Source organism: Canis aureus, chromosome 3, assembly GCF_053574225.1.
Source record: "Canis aureus isolate CA01 chromosome 3, VMU_Caureus_v.1.0, whole genome shotgun sequence".
Classification (NCBI taxonomy): domain Eukaryota; kingdom Metazoa; phylum Chordata; class Mammalia; order Carnivora; family Canidae; genus Canis; species Canis aureus.
The window spans coordinates 52,113,073-52,130,161 of record NC_135613.1 but is presented as its reverse complement, the minus strand read 5'-3'; the positions used below and the strand labels follow the sequence as shown (position 1 = coordinate 52,130,161).

At 47.7% G+C, this 17,089-nt stretch overlaps 1 protein-coding gene across 1 annotated transcript in view; it reads left to right on the top strand.

The window, feature by feature from the left end:
• The window catches only part of LOC144310896 (uncharacterized), a 187,428-nt gene that overhangs the window by 10,593 nt on the left and 159,746 nt on the right, over window positions 1-17,089 (top strand). The window contains exons 2-3 of the mRNA XM_077892587.1: window positions 1,696-1,833; window positions 13,679-13,801. Coding sequence (XP_077748713.1) covers window positions 13,732-13,801 — 70 coding nt within the window. The 5' untranslated portion in view covers window positions 1,696-1,833; window positions 13,679-13,731. The remainder of the gene's footprint in view (window positions 1-1,695; window positions 1,834-13,678; window positions 13,802-17,089) is intronic.

Genomic DNA, 17,089 nt, shown 5'->3' with positions numbered 1-17,089 from the left:
TGATGTTAGGAAGAAAGGTGGAAATGGGGAGAGTGCTGACTGTCCCTTGCTAGGGGAACATCTCACAGGGGCCTTGTCTTTGCTGATTATCAAGGCATCTGAACTATAAGTACCTGGATAAGAGCAGTAAGGGCTGCAATTTATCAAGCACTTGCTGTGTACCCAGAACCCTGTTGAGCACTTGCTGTTTTAGGGATTAGCTCCTTTGGGATCACCCAGGCCCCTGTGTGGGCTCTGTTGCTCCCCACCAGGACTCTGACCCAGGAAGCCAGCTGCAGAACCTCTTTCTTGGGAGCCAACCAGTAATTCTGGTCCCTTCTCCACAGATTGGAGGATATTTCTCAAGAGGGATGGTAGGGGGACACCTCGGGGGGGGGGGGGGCTAAGAGGTTGAGCATCTGCCTTCAGCTCAGGTTGTGATCCCTGGGGTCCTGGGATCGAGTCCTGCATCAGGCTACCTTCGGGGAGCCTGCTTCTCCTTTTGCCTATTTCTCTGCCTCTTTCTCTTTCTGTGTCTCTCATGAATAAATAAATAAAATCTTAAAAAAAAAAAAAAAAGAGGGTTGGTGGGGCAGGAATTCCTCTTCTCCTCAGGGTCCTGAAACCAGAGCCCAGAAGGTTTCTTTGTTCTCTGCTCCCCAGTCTGCCTAACCTACCCCACCCCCTGCCCAAGTGGTCCCTGCTGTTTTAGATGAGGGAAGTGCAAGGGGGGCAGCAATCTCTTACATTAAAAAACGTAAAGATGTAATGCCCCTGGTTCGTGAGAGTCAATGGCATCACCTTCTCTGGGCCACATATTTTACTTCCTTTCTTCTTCCTTCCATCTGTTTTCCCCAGTGTCATAATGCTGTAAAGGAGACGGGAGGGCTGTGTGCACAGGATTGCAAATACCTGACGATCATTTACTTAAGACGACCCTACAAGCTCCTGTTTTATAAGAGAGAGAGAGAGACAAAAAAAAAAAAAAAAAAAACCTCATAAAGATCTTCTTGGATGCAGCTTTATGTTCATACTCCTGTTCCTTCTCCACCACCCCCCCCACCACTACCACCTAAAGGGAACTGGTAGCAACCAGTCTGCTTTACAGCTCAGCTGGCAAGATGCCTGGAGAGCAGCCAGTGGCCTGGGTTCAATCTACTGATAAGTCATCAATGTCTTTCTCACCCAAAACATCTGGTTTAGGAACCTGAGTTATGAGCTAATATTAAATATAAAAGTTTATAGCATCACATATATAATACTGTTGATTAGAAACATCAAGAAAAGTAATTGACTGGAGGGGACTCTGTGACCAGCTGGTTGAACATCTGGATGGGATCCAAGGGGGCCTGAATTGAATTCCCAATCCATCCATTCTTTCTGGGCTGGGATATTAAAAGGTTCTGACTCTCTTTCTTGGATACTAGCGTTTTGGTTTTATATATATATATATACACACACACACACACACACACACAAACAGGGGTGCGTGTTCAGTGCACTGGAAAAGACTAAAATAAAATCATTACAATTTTTATCTCCTCTCGCGTCCATTCATTAGACGTTTATCGGTTTTTGTTCCTTCCTTAGCTACAGCCTGTTATCAGCCCTGACCACTTGGTGGCAGCGTACGCTCATTTTTTTTTTTTTTTTTCCGTCTGAGGCCTGAGGTTTGTGCGGAAGAATGCAGCTGCCCCACTCCCATCTGTTTTGCAGCTGAGCAGCGCAGGAGGGGGACCAGCTCCTACCAGTCAGTCTGGGACTTTGTTCTCAGGGGGCTTCACTTGACATACATTACTGAGTCGTCCGCGGAACTCCTTTGCCAACTGCATTCCTGTGACCAAGAACCTGAAGGTAACCAAACCTTCCGTGGATACTCTATGTTCTGTTTGCTGAAGAGTGGCTTCTGGCCAGGACACAGTGGATTTGTCCATCTTCTCTGCTCTACACGGGGTCCAGGACTCTTCTTTCTGTTTGTCTGTCTTTCTTTCTTCTTTTTTTTTTAAGACTTATTTATTTATTCATGAGAGACACACAGAGAGGCAGAGACACAGGCAGGGGGAGAAGCAGGCTCCCTACAGGAAGCCCAGTGAGGGTGGGACTTGATCCCAGGACCCTAGGATCACAACCTGAGATGAAGGCAGATGCTCAACCACTGAGCCACCAGGTGCCTCTGGACTCTCCTTGCAAAGAGTGTCTTTTCAGGTACAAAGCAGTTTGCATCTCATGCCTCAACTCGGACTGCTTCAGAGCCCCTGCAATGAGTATTGTGTTAAGAAGGACTCTGAGGAGTGCACTTGATGGGATGAGCACTGGGTGTTATACTATATGTTGGCAAATTGAATTCAAATTTTTAAAAATGTAAAAAAATCCATTAATTAGAAAAAAAAAAAAAAGTAAAAAGAAGGACTCTGAGGTCCTTACTGCCCAGGCCCAGAAGGCAGCAATGTGATGCTTGATTATTGACAATGTCAATATAAGGGTATTTGCTACCCTTATACTTTACCACGGGATGTGGAAAGGGCGGTAGGAAGTTATCTGCTATATGACATCCTGATTGGATCTGCATCGTTTTATATCCTCCATTCCACCCCAATTTTTTCCTGCATTTTTGCATCCTGAAAGCTGTTGCTCGGGGAAGGACAGTGAGCCTTCCTCATCATACACACGATCTCTCTGCCCTGTTGGTCCTGAGCTTCAGATAGAAGGAAGTCACCCTGGTGACCCCTTTGCTCCAGGGCACTGCAGGCAGAGGCAGCGAAAGCCACGCATCAGTGTGTCACTGGACCAGTATTGATCGAGCACCGGCGAGAGTCCAAAATAAAAAGGTAGAGATGAGACAATTGTTAAAAAGCTGCCAACTATTCACAGAAGCTGGTCTTCTGAAAAAGTGGCTCTGAGAGCACAGGTTCTTAAAATGTGGATCCTCGTCCAACAGCATGAGTGTCACCCAAGAACTCGTCACAAATGCAAATTCTCAGGCTCCACCCTGGACCCACTGAGTCAGACACTCAGGGGTGGGACCCAGCCCTCTTGTGCTACAGCAAATCCTCCCAGGCATACTGATGCCTGCTCAGGGTAGAGAACCAATGCTTTTGAGTAAAGCCTTCCCTCTCTCCACCCCTCTTCTTTCTTTCTTTTCTTGTTTGCTGAATTCCTTTGAAGAGCCAGGTACAAGATTATTTTGGTCTCTGCACTCATGGAATTTACATACCAATGGGAGAGACAGTGACACTGTGGACCTCTGAGGGCACAAACCAGGGGCACCTCACTCAGCTTGGGGAATGGGAGCGGAAATGCAGATGTAGGCAGTAAAACCAGAGCAAAGGGTAAAATGTTAGACCAGAAAAATACAGGCAAGGCAATTCTCAACTTTCCTTTTCCTGCTCTGAATTAATAATTCTCTGCAAACTACTCGTGGACCTCACCTGACACCCTGCTAGGGGGTATCGGGCCATTGGGGTGGAAATAGAGTCCGGGCAGATCCTGCGGATGCATGACCCACAGGGCCAGGAGAAGACAGGGCAATCCAGAAGCCTGGGGCAGTTCCCAGGGATTGTTGCCCGGAGGGATGCAGGCCTGCAGAGTGCCAGATCTAGGGATCATTTTGCAAATCAGCCTGGAAATCTAGATTTGTTCTCAGTGAAATTTCCCGGAAATGTTTATAAACACTCCGTAGGCCAAGAAAGAGATGCGTGGAAGCCAAATTTGGGTTCCTAGGAATGTCTGGCCTGTGGAGCGTTTGTTTCTCTGGCCGCCATCTAGTGGTGGCAAGGGGTTGGTGCACGCTTTATCGCCCCTGGAGCCTAAGGGACAAACTTCTTTCTCCTCCTTTCTTAAATCTGCATTTTGATCTCCAAAAAATATATTGTTAAGACAAGGTTTTGTCCTATGGTTATCCTCCTCCTCCTCCCCCTTCTGGAAAGCGAGTAAGCCGAGGATGGGAGGCAGTGCTGCAAGGTTTCATAGAGGCCCGGGTGGGGTGTGTAATGACAGCCAGGCTTGAGGCCCTGCTCTGCTGCAGGGTGAGGGGCTTGGCAGGGTGGTTCCAGCCGCCTGAATGAAATATGATCAACATTCTGACCTGTCTGGGTTCAGGTCCTAAGAGCTGGAATGAACGTTAAGGATGTTTAGGCCGAATGGACATTCTGGGCCACCTCCCCGGTTGCTGAAGGCTTTTTGTGGTTGAACTTTATGGTCGTCTTTAAATATTCCACCCCCCACCTCACCTCCCTTTCCCAAAATTGTCTGCAAAAGTCTTTGCATGGGGAGAGCTCCTGGCCTGAGTTAGATTCTCCAAGGGGCCTGTATCTCCGGGGGATGGAAGGCTGCAAGTCTGTAGCACCGGGTCCTCCAACCACAGTGGACAGGAGTCCTCCGTGCAATGCATGCAGCTGGGCCCTCTCCCCAGAGCCTCTATCACAGAAAGTCTTGGAGGCTTGCTTTCAGCTACAGACTTGGACAAAACAAGCCAACAGCACCGCTTGGTGATGGCAGCATTTCCTAACTGCATCCTTTGCTATGTTGAAAGAGTCTAAAGATGCTGGGCAACAATTCTTCATTCTGGATGCTAGACTTAGTGACTTTCTGCTGAGAAGCCAAAAGAGAATGAGCTGGACTTTGAAGGAGGGGGACGGGGAGGGGGGCTTGACAGCATGACAGCATCATGACACCAACAGGTGGGATCTAGGGCTACAGAGTATGCTTACTCCCAGCTCGCCCCCATGTTTCTGCCTTGGCCCTAGAGGTTGCTCAGAGGAGCTGCATGCGGTGGTGCTAAGGGACCTTCTCTCCATCCTCCTGTGCGCTCCGGATGTCATCAACAGTTTGACTAAGTAATAGCAAAGACCCCTAAGAATTTCTGGAACCTCGGGGCATCTGGATGGCTCAGTGGTTGAGCATCTGTCTTTGGCTCAGGGCAGGATCCCAGGGTCCTGGGAGGGAGACTGCTTCTCCCTCTGCCTGTGTCTCTGCCTCTCTCTCTCTCTCTCATGAATAAATAAATAAAAATCTTTAAAACAAAAGAATTTCTAGAACTTCAAATTCTGTGTCCACCTGCCATTTCTGGTTCATAGGAGAAAGTCCACAGCTTTCTGTCGACACCGTCATGCAAAGTGATGGCTTCCTCATCACACATTGTGGATGCCCGGCTGGGGGTGGGACATGCACCTGCTCTGTGATGTCTTACCATGTGAGGTCCTGGCATGATGGGGACCCAGCCTTCCACCCTCTTCCCTTCTCCTCGTGGAAGCTTCTGGAACAGCACTCTGGGGGTGGCCAGGGCTTCCTGTGAACCTGACAAGGGTAGTGATTGGCTTTCAGAGGCTGACCCCAGCTCATCTCCTATCTCTTCTACCTTCTGGGACTTCCTATAGTCCCTCTTCTGTGTTGACCTTTCCCTGCCTATCTGCAAAGTTAAGAGATGGCTCTTTGCCATTCTCTGCCTTTTGAGGTTGTTGCCGGGACAAGCAGGAAAATAAATGAAAAAGGCTTTGAGTTCTTCACAGAGCAGGTCCTGCAAAGCAGATGTTGGGTGGAAGTTTCCAGATGACAGAAAATTGTACCAAGGCTTGAGGCAGGCTCTGCTTTACTCTTCCAGAGGTTAGGACTTTCCAGCTAGGGTGGTGGCCAAATTCACATAAGTAGGGGGAAGCCCTTTGCAGCTGGGAACTGGGTTGCTGGGTAAAAGGGTGAGAGCCTCAGATGGGGGATAGGGGGCAGGTGCCTCCCTGACTTGGGGAAGTGGAATTTCAGGAGAGGAGATCGGTTTTGTTTTTGTAACTCCTCTCTTCCTGGACAGAGCATGCGCACCAGGAAGGTTCTAGGTTTGCAGAAAAATGGGCAGCACTCCCTGCAGGGACATCGCTAATTCCCCTCCCTGCCCTTCCCGGGTGTCCCAGCCTCAGCCAGGAGAGGCAGGGGCGCGGGGGAAAGAGCCCTGCATGGGAAGCAAAAGGTTCACTAAGCTCTTGCCCCTGCTCGGGGAGAACGAGGTGGGCCCTGGGGCATGTCCTTTCGTCTCCCTGGGCCTCCTGTGGAGTGTGGACATTGGAGCCAATTCCTGGAAAAGTTTAGGATCCTGCGCTCTTGCCTTTCTGCTGAATAGAGAGAAGGAGCAAGTTGGACACATGGAAGGCACTTTGCTTTTTGAAAACTTTGGCTCTCCAGTTTATAGAATGATAATTCCCAGGCAGAAATGGCCCCCCACCCCCAATCACTCGGAGTGCAGCCTGATGAGATTCCAGTGCTGGCATCAGGACACGGAGGGTTTACATCTCTCCTGATGGCCCCCGGGGCCCCTTCTTGGGCACAGCTCCTCCTGGCCCCAGCCAGCTCCTGACACATGCGTCTTAAGCCACATTTCTCCCTTTGGTTCCCTGGGTCAGCTTCCTGTGGCTGCTGTGACAAATGACCACAATCTTCGAGGCTTAAAACAACACAGATTTGTCCTCTTATAGCTCTGGAGCTCAGAAGTCTAATATGGGTTGGCAGAGCTGTGTTGCTTCCGGAGGCTCTGGAGGGAGGGGAGTCTGTTTCCTTGTCCCTTCCTGCTTCTAGAGGCACCCACATGCCTCGGCCCATGTCGTTGGCCACTTGGATCTCGTTGTCCATCCTCATATCTTCTTCTCTGACTCTCCTGCCTCTGTCTTATAAGGATCCTGGGGACTCACCTGGGCCCACTTGGATAATCCAGGCCAATCTCCCCATCTCATGGTCTTCACTGTGATTGCATCTGCAAAGCCACTTCTGCCGTGGAAGGCCACAGGTCACGGGGATCAGGACGTGGACGTTTTTTGGGGGGCTATTCTCCAGCCCACACCCTCACACCACACAGGAAGGACCTCAAAGCCTGCACCTGAGCTTCCCAGGTCAGCCCTCCAACACGGGGCCCACGTCCACCAGCTCAGTCCTAGCTGGCTTTGAACTTCTACTGCACAAACCAAGAAGGTTGTGTCCCTGTTCAAATGAAACTAATACTAGCTAATGTTGATTTTGCCAAACACTTTCCTAAGCCTGCTTCTGCCCCTCCCCACTGGCTTGCACTCTCTCTCTTTCTCTCTCAAATAAATAAATAAATAAATAATCTGAAAAAAAAAAAAAAAAGGAAAGAAAGAAAATTGAGACACGAGAAACATAAGGAGCCATCCCAGTCACACACAGCTACACGGGGTACCTCCTGCCAACCACCGCGCATACACACACTGCCCCTTCTAGAACCTGCCACCCCAACACATGCCATGTTGGCATGCAGATTATTCTGAGCTGAAGGCAGTTGAGAATCAGCAGATGTAGGAAGGGCTCACTGCTGATCTCCCCCTTTCTACCTTAAAGCAGGTCATAAATTCCCCACGAGGAAGTATGATCCTCATACCAGTTCTGATCGGTAGTTTCTCAAGCAATTATCTGATGCCAACTAGGCGCCCTGAGATTCACATCACTTCTGACACCTTCTACATGGAGATTGCTCAGGCTTATGAGACTACCCTCTCCCCCAACTTCAGACGCCAAGCAAGTGTAAGTTAGAGACCTGTGTTTCTAACCTAGTAGCTATAGACCTGGTGGGGGGGTGGGGCTCCAGCAATCTCCTTCTTGGGTTTGATTAATTTGAGAGCGCGACTCACAGAAATCAGGAAACCAGTTTACTTATTAGGTTACTGTTTACTACAAAGGATATTAAAAGATGTGAATGAACAGCCAGATGAAGAGATGTGTAGAGTGAGGTCCCGAAAGTAGAAGCTTCTGTCCATGTGGAGGCTTAGCACATGGATGAGTTCTGGCCTACCAATCTGAATGCTCTCTGAACTCTACGTCTGGGTTTGAATGGAGAATCCATTGCAGAAGCATGGTTGATTAAATCATTGATCATTAGGGATTGATAAAACCTGTAGCTCTCCCCCCTCCCTGGCAGTCAGGGGTGGGCCTGAAAACTCGAACCCTCTAACTGTGGCTGTTTCCCCTGGCAAAGTATCCCCTATCTTTAGGGGATTTCCAAAAGCCACCTGATGACCTCGACTCAGGTGTGGCTGAAAGGGGCTGGTTATGAATAACAAGACACCTACCTATATCACCTTTATGGCTCTCAAATGATTTCAGGAACTGAGGACATGATAACAAATATTATGGCAAAAGATGCTCCCATCACTCTTATCTCCTAGGACACCCCAATTTACAAGCTGAGAGCAGGAACAGAGACCAAACTATGTATTTATTATAAATCACCATATCTCAGAGAGCTCCCCTCCCTGTATCTATACCGGGAAGAGGAGAACCCTGCCACCAGAGCCGGGGAGTCCACTCTGAGAAGAATCTGTACAGACAAACCCACTAAAATGATCCCCATCTTCCTTTTGTTTCTCCCATATTTGTTCTACTCACTTTCTCACAATTTAGCGCCCCATTTCCTTTGTCTTGTCTCAGTTTACTTATTAGACTACTTATTATTACAAAAGATATTCAAAGGTATGAATGAACAGCCAGATGCTCATTCACGTTTCCACAATGGATCTACCGCTGTTGGTCGAAATGGTGTAGAAGCTCTCAGGCCTTTGGATCTCCACTTCTTATACAGGAAGTTGTCCATGTACGTAAAAAACATTAACATCAAATACAATGATGTTTCCTCTTAGTAATTTCTCATCCACTAGACCCTGCCGTGCTCCTTGGCGATAAATTCCCACTTTTCCTTCTTATGTTTCAAGTTGAGCCTAGCCTCCCTCCCCAGCTGCAGTGGTCCCTACATTTATCTAGATAGTTTCCCTTAAATAAAGGCTTCCTTATCATTTTCAACAAGTGTCATGAGTAATGTTCTCATTAACACTGGTGGGGAGCCCGCTTGGCTTTCAAGACCACGGTCAATGTTACTGCTTCGAAAGAGCCTTTCCCACCTGTTCACATCACTCCTTGTACAACAGACAAAGAAGCGCAGACAAGTTTCAGTGGGATTCCAAGACATGGACACAAATCATTATAAAAAACCAACACATTATGGGACGCAGGATTCATTAGACGACCAGAACCCTATGTGTTGTAGGAGGAACCAGGCAAGTGAATGTCCAGAAAGAGGAGCTTAAGGACTAGGGAAACATCAATGGTCAGACCCCCCTGAAGCCTTAGCACAGAGTATGAGTCAGGGTTCATGGGGCACTCTGGGAAGCATATGCGTCTAAATGCCTGAGCTTTCAAACTTTTTCATGACAATCCATAGTAAGAAATACCTCTTCTATTGAGATCCAGTAGGAGGATCCTCCAGTAGGACACACACACATACACATATATGAACATGGGAGAAAAAAAACTTCCACAAAGCAACACTAATCCCTACTATGTGCAACTGTGATACAGTGAAAAGGACCTGGTCTTTGACCCCTAGTTCCTGGCACAGCAGCTCCTAAAATTCTTGAAATTTCCTGACTGAGAGGAGTGTCTTATGTTATCCACAAGGAGCCCCTTACAACCCATTCCATTGTGCTAAGGAGGTGACTCTCCATTGGGCGCCTCCCTAGACAGCTTCAGGATGGGGGCTGGTCATCAGAGGAACTGACCTGTGAACAAGGTTACAGCTGGCAGCCCCACCCTCTGACCTCCTGGGAGGGTAGAGGGCCTGGAGATTGAGCTAATCACCAATGGAAAACAATTTAATCAATTGTGACTTCATAATGAAATCTTGTAGAAGACTCAGGGTGATGAAGTTTGAGGAGCTGCTGGGTTGGTGAGCACACCCAAGTCCACATCAACACCACGGGGATGTAGGGTTCTGCACTCAGGACCCTCTTTGGAGGGTACCCCACCCTATGTACCTCTCATCTGGCTCTTCATTTATATCCTTGATATATTCTATCAAGCCTTTTCTTACTTCTGTGAGTTGTCCTAGCAAACTATCAAAGCTGAGGGGTGTCATGGGAACCCCTAAATTAGTAGTCAGCCAGGCAGAAAAAAATACAGGGGCCTGGAGACCCCTGCCCTTTGCAGTTGGCATCTGAAATGGACCTGAGCCCTTAACATGTGGCATTTGCACTCATTCAACTCATTCGTCAGAGTTGAATTGAATTGCTGGACACTGGCTGGTGTCAGAGAGTTGGAGAATTGGTATTTTCAGCGGTGTAAAAATGACAAACACCAACATATGCTAATAGTTTCTATTCTCTTCTATTAATTTTCATCTTATTCAATTTGTTTTTTTTTTAAGTGCTGTTTGTAACCAGCTAAATTGATTTCATAACTCTCTACTTGATCACAAATCATGGCTAAAACACTGTAATGTACTCGAGGCTTCTTAAGAAGCAGGAACATTGAAATTTCCTTGACTTTTTCAATGACTAAGCCAATATCCAGGATGGAAATGGCACTATTGCAAGTTCATGGAATATATGATTGAATGAATGGATAGATGGGTAATCTTTTGTATGGTCCTCACTAGTTCGGGGTTCAGTTTTAGAAAATCTCCCCCAGGGACATTCAGGCTTCATTAGTGTGATTTCTTCCACAAATTCAGGTGAGTTTTGCCTACTGGAATTTCGGTTTATTAGGGCATTGTGGGATCCGTTTTGATAGGGGTAATTCTCCTGTGTCAGTAGGGAGAGTTGGCTTGCCAAGTACAAAATTCATCAAAGGGCGTTGGTTTTTCCTGTGTGTTATTTCCTTCAAGGTGGGATAACTAGATAAATTGCCCCTTTGGATTCTGAGATGTTCATCTGCCAGGAGCATGGCCAGGGCAGCTCCTCCCCCAGTCCTGAGCTTCACAATAATAGCTGCTGTATAGTCCTCAGGTTGGCTCTTTGAACAGCCATGAAGACCTCAGAGGTCTCCATTCTAGGTGGAGATTTATGGAACATCCCAACCTCATCTGTAAGGCGATGCTAAAAGGCAGCTTACCCCTACGGATGGCTAATTGCTTCAGTCCCATGCTACTTCTCATTACCTTCAGTTGGAGGAGGTGACGTCTTCTGACCTTGTCCTAAACTTCTGGGGCTGAACCCTGTCTAAAGCCTGTTGACCCTCCTGTGCTGAATATACAAACATATAGTTGCTGAGTGATTAAGCTGATAGTATCAAGCAAAGTTTTGATTTGCGACTGACCCAGAGTGACCTGTAACATCCTGGTCCCAAGGGCTATTGGGATGGCCAGTGGGGTCATCTCTCTACCCGAGATTGGTGAAGACCTCTTCCCCCCACTAGGTCGGAACCTTCAGCCGATTCCAACTTGGAGTAATACTCAACACAGATTTCCTGAAATATACGGCCACTGCATGAAACACACCCCTATTCATTTTCCATGTGGAGCCTATAAAAGTGTGTTTTCCTCCCTCTTGCAAAGACTGTCTCACCCATCTGGTTTAAATTTGTGTGAGTTGCTGCCTGCCGAGAAAAGGGTTAATGATGACCGGGAGGGGAGAATTCGGTTTGCTCGGCTGGGCTTTGCACGAGTCCAGTTTCTCCCAGAGGTTGAGCCCAATCAGAAACAATCCAGGGGGCTGAGGAGGACTTCCTGTGAGCCCCAGCAGGATTCTACATTCACAGGACAAATGTGGCACTGAGATCGGGAAATTCAGCAGTGGTGGCAGCAACAACAGTACGGCTCCAAGAACATCTGCAGAGAGTATGGCCCCATGGCCAACGTAATAACAACTAGCACTTTAGGAACATAATGAAAATCACATTTCTATAATTGTGTAATATACAGACCCAAGACTGGAACATCACTTGTCTCAATGTGATACAAATTGGATGCAGGAGCTCGGGCCCATTGGCAAGCGCTCGTCCAGGGATGATTATTTTTATAGAGACCTCATTTCTGACCGGGCTTCAGCCTCATGAAGATGGGCTTCTTTTTTAGGTGGCCATTTCAAAAAATGAAACTTCAAAACTTAACTTCTTTTGTGGTCCTCCTGAAACGTGTCCAAGAATGTGACATCTTCCCGCGAGCAGAGAGGAACATTTGGATGTGTTGGCTGGGACACTTTCAGTAATGCTTTCCTTAAGAGCTTGACATCAGAAAGGAATTCACATGGGGCCCAAGTGAGCCATTTTTCAGAAAGGCCACTCTCTGGAGACAGTTCATTTGGAAAGCTGGCCAAGCCTGAATTAAGCAGACTTGTATAAATCTCGCTGTTACGATATTAAGAAAACGAGCCGGGATGTTTGATCACTTTCTGTTTTATGTGAATGTTGTAATGATAATACAACATCTTCTTTGGCTGCAAGCACCGTTATTATCCTGTAAGAAGGATAATAAAATGGGGTAGCGTATTAAAATGCAATTTAGGATAAGGCGTTGCTATGTGTGACAGTGAAAATGTTTGCAGCCTTCTTTGTAAGAGGGTTACTTTGCATCCCAGACTCACTAATACTCCACTCAGCCCAACGGGGTTGTCAGTACTTGATCATTTGAAATTGCATTGAAATTTCCCATATTTCATCTAGCTCCATCGCCAAAGCCGCCCTCTTAGGTTAAGTAGGGCAATTACGATTTCTTCCCATTTTTCAATGGCCACATGTGGAGCTCGCCCTGGCAATGGGAACAGGTTGAGGCTGATGCCAGGTCTTCTGATTCCCAGGCCAGCTCAGGTTTCTCCCCCCCTACCCCGGGTGGTGTCATTTCCCATGATTCCCTTCTACTGCAAATATGCTCCAAAAATCCAACCAAGTAGCATCCAGAATCCCTAAGTTGAAGATGATAATGGGCAGTTGCGGCACAAATAAAATCTATTTGCATCAAACCATCGCTAAGGTGAGATTCATACCTTTAACTCACCACCTTCTACCCCCCACTGACCCCATTGGGTAACTCAGAATAATAGGACCCTTCTGCTCTGGTTTGAATACATTTCCTATGATCTTGCTATCTAAAGTCTGGTCTACAGACCAAAAGCATCAGCATCACCTGAGAGCTTGTCCAAAAAGCAGAAGCTCGGGCCCCCCTCCCAAAGCCACTGGATCAGCGTCTGCCTTTTAACAAGGGCCCCAAGTGAGTCCTAGGCATGTCAGGCTTTGGGAAGTACTGTATCTACTAACTCATGCTTTTACTCAGCACCGCCTATTTTATGTAGTGGTCGTGGGCTATGTGGTTTATGTGCAAGGAAAGTTGATGAGGACCAACCAACCAGAACATTCCTACCTGCATGCTCCCTTTCCATACATACTGAAGGAGAACTTAGACCAGAGAGGGGTGATGGCTGTGGGAGGAAGGGCCTGGGAAGGGTCTGGAAACACAGAGGACCCTGCCAGTAGCAGCCTGCAGACATCTGGTTTGAGGTTGCTCTCAAGGAAACAGACAGCGATACTGATTTTTTTTTCAAAGGACAGGCACTCCCAGTGCCTCTTGATTATGAGCACTTTGGGGAATATGGTTGGAGAAACCCCTGGTCTGCTCCTGAAGGCAGACACAACCAAGCTGACCATTCCTATAGGCAGTGACCTATCGGATGGGCCATGGGTGGAGGAAAACTGAGGCTGCATATTTCTTCCGCTGTTTATGTCTGGGCTCCTAGGTATGAAGCTGAGAGCTCCTCCCTCCTCAGTCCCCCACCCACCACCCCCCAGCATCCCCAGCTTGGGTCCAGTGTCAGGACCTCCCCTCCAGGCTGGGCTCCCTTGGCTCCCTCTGGAAGCTGTCAATCTATATAGCCAAAGCCCCAATTCCTTCTCTTGGGTTTCTGAACCCTCCAGCTCCTCTTCCACCCTGCATCTTTGCTTTTTGCAGGAGCTGCCAGATGTCAAATTGCTTCATATTCTGCGGCTTCGAGATCCAGGCAAATGTCCACGAAGGAGAGGATCGTAACCACCAAGACTCAGTGTGAACGCAGGGCCCTGGATTCTGTTGTGGGTGAGTAGTACGTTGAGCGATTTCAAATGGCTCTCCTGGGAATTGGTTGTCAAATTTTTGGTGTGTTCAGGAAATGTCTGCCACATTTTACATCAACATTTTCAAACTGCGAGTGAGTGAAGTGTTGAATTGTAACAATGAGTGAGTGAGATGAATGGATCACAGTGCCAACAGCAAACTAGCTTGGGTAACAGAAGTTGCTCGTTTTATTTTAATCCTTTGGTCTGACACAACTGTTTCTGGTGTTTTGCCGCATAGACTATAAATCCCATCTTGATGTCACATAGAAGCCACAGTATGTGGAAGCCTTTATTACAGAGATCATGGTGGAGAGGATTGGGTGCCTCTTGGCCATCTGCCATCACTCTATTTCAAAGTCCAGAAGGGTCAAAGTCTATCAAGATAGATTTAAATAGGCTTCTAATCACTCCCTTACTCAATACCCCAGGGCGTCTTACTCAGGGGCTCAAAGCATTTATGTTACCATCCTAGGATTTCCAAATGTTTAGGATTCTACTCTAATTTCATCCCATCCCTGAGACTTCCCTGTCCTCTACTTCCCTCCTTCCATCCCAGCTGGGACGGGGGCCTCCTTCTAGCTTCTGCTACCTCGTGCCCAGCTGGCCAAGGCAATTATGGCCCAACAGCAAGGCCCATCTTTCCTACATGCTGATTGCTCAGTTACGTACCCTCCTCCCGTCCACCCTTCAACCATGTTCCCAGAAGAAGACATGCTGGCTCAGTGGCATCATACAACTGCTTCAACTCACGTATCTAATAGGGGGCAGCCCAGGATTTTGTGCTCCCAGATCCTGTTCTTTTCACCAGACCCATGGTTCTCAAAGTGTGGTCCCCAGAACAGTAGTGGGAGCATTACCTGGGAACCTCTCAGGCCCCATTCTGGACCTTCTAAAACAGAAACTCTGGGAGTAGGCCCAGCTTCTAATACCAAATCAAAACACAGGAAAGCCCTGTGTTTTCACACCCCCTCCAGGGGATTCTGGTGCAGGCACAAGTCTGAAGAACTGCTCTTCTCTCCCACACTTAGTGTCCTGTGATGTATGTTATTTTAGCCACTAGACTATAAGCTCCCTGAAGGCAGGACTTAGCCATCTCTCAGTGAGGCACCATACTAAATGCTGCTATGGAAATTTCATGGCAATAGCTAACATTGAGCTCTTACCGTTTGCCAGATGATGTGCTAATCCTATCTGTCTGCATGGGATCTAGCTCTGAATGACCCTTGGAGGCAGGCAGTGTTATTACCTGCCTTTTACAGAGGAGGACCCCAAGGGTCAGAGAGGTGAAGTAGCTTACTCAAAATTCCATGTGTTGCATGGGGAAGCTGGGATGGGAACCCCAGGTCTGACCCCAGAGCCCAAGCCTTTCCACTAGCAGGGTTCTCCTGCTTGGCACATGCTTACTGAATTGCCTCATACCATTTGAAAGTCTAAAGTGCACAAAACGGGAGAGCTGACACACAGAGCATCCTAGGAGGATAGAGAGGGCTTGGGTTTCTTTCAGAAAAGAAGGCGTGGGTTTCTTAGGGAAGCTAAATTGCATTCTCAAGTCCCCTTAATTTCACTTCTGACATATCCAGTTATCTTAAGCTCCGGTACAGGGATGGTGCCAAACTGACTCAGTAGTGTTGCTTCTAAAGGAACTTGAATGCCTTGAATTCTGCATTGGAAGGAGCAGCCTTCTGGGGAGTTGGGGGGAAAGGGTTAGTGGGTGAAGGGAGAGGAGTGTTTGCAGGTGAGGGCTCCACAGAGATGCTTGAACCACTTAGGATCCATGTACCATTAGCCACAAGCCACCTACCCTCCCTGGCCCTTGGTTCTTTCATCTGTAAAATGGGGATGATGGTAGCAGCCATTTTATTTGTCTGTGGCTCACATGAGACGGTGGCTATGAGAAAATTTTATCAGTAAGAAGTAATGTCTGAAAAGTTCTATGTTCTCTGTTGTGACCACTGTCGAGTCACACGGTGGGGAGGGTAGCAGCTAAGGGATGCCCACCCAGTCTTGACTTCTGCCCATAAACAGAAGATGTTTTTCTACAAGCTCTTCCTTCCCCAAGACACATGCATGATTTCTCAGCGCCTAGGGGAAGGAGTTCATGGTGGTTTTGTAACAGGGAGAAAGCAGCCCTAGGAGATGGGCAGCAGAGAGCCCCTCTTAAGGACACCAGGCTGTTTTGCCCCCGACCCCTCCGGAACAATGGCATGGCTCAGCCCAGACCTCTAGACTCCCACTTAGATATCTGGGTTTCCCCCACTGAACAGCCTCCCCCCACCCCTACCCTGTTTCTTCTCACCCATCCCTCTACAGGCACCAAAGGCCTTTCTAAAATGTCTTCACATTCACGAGACACCAGCTGCGAAATCCCCCATTCCAAATAAATGAGAAGGGAACCCCCTCCCTCCAGGATTTGCTAGTGGCCCGGCCACCCCAGGCCAGGATACAATTTCGAGGCAAGGCGGGGGTGGCATGTGTGTGTAATTGCTTCCTGAGAGGAAGACCATGAGAGCCTGTTGCAAATGAGGTGTTAATGATGAGCGCCACAGGGTTCGTTACTGGAGCGAAGTCCCATATGGATTGACTACATTAAGCTGCTTTTTATGGATGTGGCCCTTCCCCTTTTGCAAGGGAGCATCCCACAATGGGAAAACAAAACACAGTGAAACAAGTGGAGCAGACTCCACCTTCTTGGCTCTGCTGCTGAGCTGTGACCCTGCTGGTTTATCCACCATGGTGTCTCCTCAGTCTTGGGACCAGATTGAAGGAGGGGTTTCCTTATGGGAAAAGAAGGCTGGGACGGTGCTGGTGGATGCATTGCTCTCAGCACCAATGGTCGGGCACTGAATGACAAATCAGGGTGTCTGGTGTTCAGTTTGAAATCTGAGGTTCAGAGAAAAAGTCACTTTGACAAATCTCTAGAAGTTATAAGAGTAGGAGGTCTTTTGTCTATAAAATAGGTTTAATAATACCAGTCCTAGCTCCTTTTAACCTTTGAAAAACTCCCTCAGATGACATCTTAGATTCACGAATGATGCCATTACCAGAGTTCAGATCCAATCACCTTATTTTATTAAACAAACATCAGATTCTTAAAGCGGCAAAGTCTCTTATCCAAGAACACCAAATCGCTCAGTGGTTGAATGATGACTGGGACTGTGGCCTTCCAATTTTGAGGAGGATTACTTTTGGTTCTAATTTTGGCTGAAATAGAACTTTGCCAGTCCCCATCCCCTCTACAGATGACTCCAATCTCAACTCCTAAAGCCTC